At 51.0% G+C, this 6,000-nt stretch overlaps 1 protein-coding gene across 1 annotated transcript in view; it reads right to left on the reverse strand.

Annotated features, from left to right (window-relative positions):
• Positions 1-4,185, reverse strand: part of ANKRD29 (ankyrin repeat domain 29) — a 54,365-nt gene extending 50,180 nt beyond the window's left edge. Inside the window, exon 1 of the mRNA XM_066352613.1 lies at positions 4,108-4,185. Within this exon, the coding sequence (XP_066208710.1) occupies positions 4,108-4,128 (21 nt within the window). The 5' untranslated portion in view covers positions 4,129-4,185. The remainder of the gene's footprint in view (positions 1-4,107) is intronic.
• Between the last annotated feature and the right edge of the window lie 1,815 nt (positions 4,186-6,000).

Below are 6,000 nucleotides of genomic sequence, written 5' to 3' on the forward strand. Positions count from 1 at the left end.
ATCCTGGCCTTCACGTTACAAAATATCAATATCCATGCTCAATCTTACGTTCTTTCCTCTACTCCAGTGAATCAAGGTTTTCGTCCACCTGCCTCGTTAATGCCTACAAGAGCCCTGCTCACTCTGCCCCTCCCACCTCCTGAGCACTTCACCCCTCAGCTAAGTTAGCGCCTCTACTCCCAAGCCTTCTCAGCACTCTGTGATTTTAAAATAATTTCATCACTAAGATATAATTTATACACAATAAAATCCATCCTTTTTTTTTTTTTAACAGAGACAGAGAGAGAGTCAGAGTGAGAGATAGACAGGGACAGACAGACAGGAACGGAGAGATGAGAAGCATCAATCATTAGTTTTTTGTTGCGCATTGCGACATCTTAGTTGTTCATTGATTGCTTTCTCATATGTGTCTTGACCACGGGCGTTCAGCAGACCGAGTAACCCCTCACTTGAGCCACAGACCTTGGGTCTAAGCCGGTGAGCTTTTTGCTCAAACCAGATGAGCCCGCGCTCAAGCTGGCGACCTCGGGGTCTCAAACCTGGGTCCTCAGCATCCCAGTCCGAGGCTCTATCCACTGCGCCACAGCCTGGTCAGGCAAAAAATCCATCCTTTTAAAACATTTAATCCAATGGTTTTTAGTGTGTTCTCAAGGTTTTACAACCACACCCATCCTATTCCAGAACACTTCATCACCCCAAAGGGAAATCCCATACCTATTAAGCCATTCCCCACCTTCCCCTTCTCCCCTAGCCCCTGACAACCACTACATCTACTTTCTGTATCTATGCATTTCTCTGTCCTGGACATGTCATATAAATCAGAGTTTTTCAAACGCCATTCTGCAGACAGGTCCACCAGAAATTTCATGCCAATCCATGAAAGAGTTAACCACCCCGACATTGTATGAAAATTATAGACCCAGTGATCTTAGTCAAACTCACTTATATTCAGGGTGATTTCTGCCTTTGTGATCCCTGAAATAATTCTATTTTCACTGGTCCCCAAGTGTTACAAGGTTGAAAACCACTGATATAAATGGAACCATACAACATGTGGCTTTTTTGTATCCAGCTTCTTTCACTTAACATGTTTTCAAGGTTCTTCCAGGTTGCTGCATGCCAGTACTTCAACCTTTTTATGGGTGGATGATAATTCTATTGTATGGAATGAATGTTTGTGTCTTCTCCTCACCAAACCCATATGTTGAAATCCTAATCCTCATATATTGAAATCCTAACTGTGATGGTATAATGAGGCCAGGGCTCTGGGAGGTAATTCAGTTTAGATTAGGCCTTGGAGGTAGAGCCCCCATGAGAGGGTCAGCGCCCTTAAAGAACAGGAAGAGACACCAGAGCTTCCTCTCTCCTGTCTGAAGATATATCGAGAAGGTGGCTAATTTGCAAGCCAGGAAAAAATGGCTCTCACCACATACCAAATCTGCCAGCGCTTGATCTTGGACTTCACAGCCTTTAGCACTGTAAGATACAAAATTCCCGTGTTTTAAGTTACCCAGTCTATAGTATTTTGTTATGGCAGACCAAGCTGACTAATAATACCACATTTTATCATCAGTTGATGGACATTTGGGCTGTTTCCACTTTGGAGCTATTATGAGTGATATTGCTATGAACAGTTGTATATAAGTTTTCGTGTAAACATGTGCTTTCATTTCTCTCGGGTATATATCGAGGACTAAAATTGCTGGGTCACCAGGCTATTTTGTAACATGGCTACATCATTTTACTTTCCTACCAGCAATGTATGAAGGTTCTAATTTCTGTACACTTTTCTTAACAATTGTCATTGTCTGTCTCGCTGATTATAGTTATCCTAATGCATGTAAAGTGGTATCTCATTGTGGTTTTGATTGGCATGTCCCTGATGGCTAATAACATTGCATCTTTTCAGTGGCTAATTGACTATTTGTATCTTGTCTTGGAAGAAATGTGTATTTATATATTCTTTGCCCATTTTGGAATTAGGTTGTCATTTAATTGTCAAGATGTCTATAATTATATAAAGATGCTCAAGTCTCTAACATTTTAAAGCAAATCAACCCTTGACCAAGGCTGGATCCTTGTTATAGCCACAGTTTCTTGAATTTTTGAAAGAGTTCTCTACACTTCTAATTTCCACTCACTTTCTTCTCAAGCTTTTGCAATTTGGCTCCTGAACCCCACACTTCACTGACACTACTCTCATCAAGGTCACCAACAGCTATTTTGTTACTAAATTCAATAGACACCTTTCAATTCTTTGCTTATTTGATTTCTCTGTGGTATTTAACTCTTAAGTCACTCTCTATGTTTATTCAAAGACTAGAGATTCTTGGCTTAAATGACAGCACATGCTTCTTTATGTTTTCATACATCTCTAGCTATTGCTCAGCTTTCTCAATGGGCTTCTCTTATTCTGCTCATTCTTAAATCTTGATCTTCAAGATTTTGTTCTCAGTCCTCTGATTTTTCACTTTTACACGGTCTCACTGGGTAATCACATTCATTCCCATGGGTTCAGTTCCCCCTTAACTCTGCTCACTCCTAAATCTCAGACTACCCTCCTGGGCTCTCAGTTTGTACATGTGTCTGTTCCATCTCTCCCTTCAATTCTTTTTTTTTTTCTTTGTATTTTTCTGAAGCTGGAAACGGGGAGAGACAGTCAAATAGACTCCCGCATGCGCCCGACCGGAATCCACCCGGCACGCCCATCAGGGGTGATGCTCTGCCCACCAGGGGGCGATGCTCTGCCCCTCCGGGGCGTAGCTCTGCCCCGACCAGAGCCACTCTAGCGCCTGGGGCAGTGGCCAAGGAGCCATCCCCAGCGCCCGGGCCATCTTTGCTCCAATGGAGCCTTGGCTGCAGGAGGGGAAGAGAAAGACAGAGAGGAAGGGGGGGGGGTGGAGAAGCAAATGGGCGCTTCTCCTATGTGCCCTGGCCGGGAATCGAACCTGGGTCCCCCGCACGCCAGGCCGACGCTCTACCGCTGAGCCAACCGGCCAGGGCTCTCTCCCTTCAATTCTTAAACTTCACATGTCCAAAACTGAACGTTTTTCCTTTACCTCTCTGGCCTTCCTTAACTCCACACATAATGTCAATGAATTCTGTAGATTCAACCATTTTAAATCATTCATTTTGTCTACGTCTTTCTGTCGTCGACACCCATGACCTAGTCCACTATCATTTAACAAGATGACCCCAGCATCCTCCTGTTTGGTCTCTCAGCTCCACTTTCCAAACTGCTGCCAGAGATCTTTTCAACATGTAAAACTCATTGTCATTCCTCTATTTACATGAGCTACAGTAGAAGGTGGGATGACAGTGGCTTTGGAGCCAGACACACTAGCGTTTCAATCTTAACACAATTCACTTTCAGGCTGCAAAACTGGGAGGAGCTAATTAACATCATGTTTTAGTTTTCTTGTTAAAAAAAGTCAGGAATGTACAATTTCATTGGTCTTTTGAGGATTCAGAAGATGGAACAGTGATGCCCATTTTAATTACTTTTATTAAAACTTTTCAATTGAGGGAAATCGGCTAACCTCACTTTCATCCTATAATGTGGGGATATAATGGAATGACTTTAATAAACTCTTTTAAGACAAACCTCCTTTGGATACGGAAGCGTGGTGGTCAATTACAGCTCCACTCTGTGCTGGTCATCCAGATTCAGTGTCCAAAAAAGTACTCTGATGAGGAGGCAGCAGCGGTGCGGCTGGCACTCCGACAGGAGGACCCAGAACCGGGAACCCGTGCTGCAGCCCCTGTCGCCCGGAGCGTGGCGGCAGGACAGCGCCGACCGAGGGCTTCTTCCCCGCCCCGGCTGTTACCGGCGACAGTCCCGCCGCCCCTTCGCCCTGCCGCCAGGCTCAGCTGACCTGCAGCCATAAGTACCGAAAGGCTTTCTAGCAAAGCGCACACAACCAAACCACAAACCACAGGAGCCACCGCAGCCCGGCCGCTCTCTCCTGTCCCCCGCCAGCACCGGGAGGTGCTCGCCCGACTCTGCGGGCCCCGCGGCGGCGGCTCGGACGGCCTCCGGGTGCGGGTCCCGCCGCCGCGTGTCTGTCGCCCGGCCCAGCACTCCCTCCCGGAGCCCGCGGCGCTCACCTTGAAGGACATCATGCACATGTCCGCGCGCCTCCGGCTCGGGGCACCCGGGGCACCCGCCCCAACTCCCCGCCGCCTCCTGCCAGGGCGGCCCGCGCGCCGCGCGCTCCCGCGGCGCCGATTCGCCGCCGCCGCCGCCGCCGCAGACTGGGCGGGGCAGGGAGGCGGAGGGGAGCGAGGGAGGGGGGAGGGGAGGGGGGAGGGGGGGAAGGAGAGGGGAGAGGGGGGGAGGAGGGTCAGGGAGGGGGGAGGAGAGGGGGGGAGGAGGGTCAGGGAGGGGGGAGGGGAGGAGAGAGGGGGGGGAAGGAGAGGGGAGAGGGGGGGAGGAGGGTCAGGGAGGGGGGAGGGGAGGAGAGAGGGGGGGGAAGGAGAGGGGAGAGGGGGGGAGGAGGGTCAGGGAGGGGGGAGGGGAGGAGAGGGGGGGAGGAGGGTCAGGGAGGGGGGAGGGGAGGAGAGGGGGGGAGGAGGGTCAGGGAGGGGGGAGGGGAGGAGAGGGGGGGAGGAGGGTCAGGGAGGGGGGAGGGGAGGAGAGGGGGGGAGGAGGGTCAGGGAGGGGGGAGGGGAGGAGAGAGGGGGGGAAGGAGAGGGGAGAGGGGGGGAGGAGGGTCAGGGAGGGGGGAGGGGAGGAGTGAGGGGGGGGAAGGAGAGGGGAGAGGGGGGGAGGAGGGTCAGGGAGGGGCGAGGGGAGGAGAGAGGGGGGAGGAGGGTCAGGGAGGGGCGAGGGGAGGAGAGGAGGGGGGAAGACGGTCATGGAGGGGGGAGGGGAGCGAGGGAGAGGGGGAGGGCCAGGGAGGGGGGAGGGGAGGAGGGGGGGAGGAGGGTCAAGGAGGGGGGAGGGGAGGAGAGGGGGGAAGGTCAGGGAGGGGGGAGGGGAGGAGAGAGGGGGGAGGAGGGTCAGGGAAGGGGGAGGGGAGGAGAGGGGGGAAGGTCAGGGAGGGGGGAGGGGAGGAGAGAGGGGGGAGGAGGGTCAGGGAGGGGGGAGGGGAGGAGAGGGGGGAAGGTCAGGGAGGGGGGAGGGGAGGAGAAGGGGATGGGAAGGGTGGGACTTTGGAGTGGCCCACACGGACCTACCGCACCGCACTTCAAACTCCGCAAGCCTCGTGTGTTGTCACACACAGGTTCACACACGCACGCACCGCTTCACACGCCCTCACACCCACACTCCTCTCAATCCACACTCACTCTCCCACACTTCAGACTGTGCACACCACACCGTGCACACTCTCCGGGTTCCGCCTACACACAACGCTATCCACACACTAACACACCTCACACACTCACACTTTCGTACACCCCTTGCACATCCACATTCCCGTTACACACACATGTTCACTACAAACTCCACACACTACAATCTCCACATCTCCTCCCACCCTCAGGTACACACACACACACACACACACACACACACCTTCCAAAGAGCATGGTCTGCATTAGATGACTCTCAACTTTCATTACAGGGTGAATATGATGATGCAAATGAAACTTGAGGCAAAAATTCACCCATTATCCCATCACCCTTTCAAATAGCTATTTTCATTTTCATTTTTTCTTTCTTTTTTTTGTCCTTTTCTAAGAATCTGTTAATGCCCCCACCCCACCCTTGGGGAAAGATCCATGAAATAAGACTTTTGGTTAAAGCAATAATAAGTGGTACTTTCCTTTTTGAAGGTGAGGGGAAATTTGAGGTATACTAATAACTCTTCTTTTATTACCACCTGTCACCTCCTCCTCCTGGCCTGTGCCGCACACAGAGAGTATGCGCGAGCTGTTCTCTCCCTCACACATACTCTTGCTGCCTGCCCAGGGTTGGTTTGAGGGAAGTATGTATAAAAGTAGGAGAGGCATATATTTTTTTATGTAAAAAAATATTTTTAATGTATAAATGATACT

This window comes from Saccopteryx leptura, chromosome 11, assembly GCF_036850995.1.
Source record: "Saccopteryx leptura isolate mSacLep1 chromosome 11, mSacLep1_pri_phased_curated, whole genome shotgun sequence".
Classification (NCBI taxonomy): domain Eukaryota; kingdom Metazoa; phylum Chordata; class Mammalia; order Chiroptera; family Emballonuridae; genus Saccopteryx; species Saccopteryx leptura.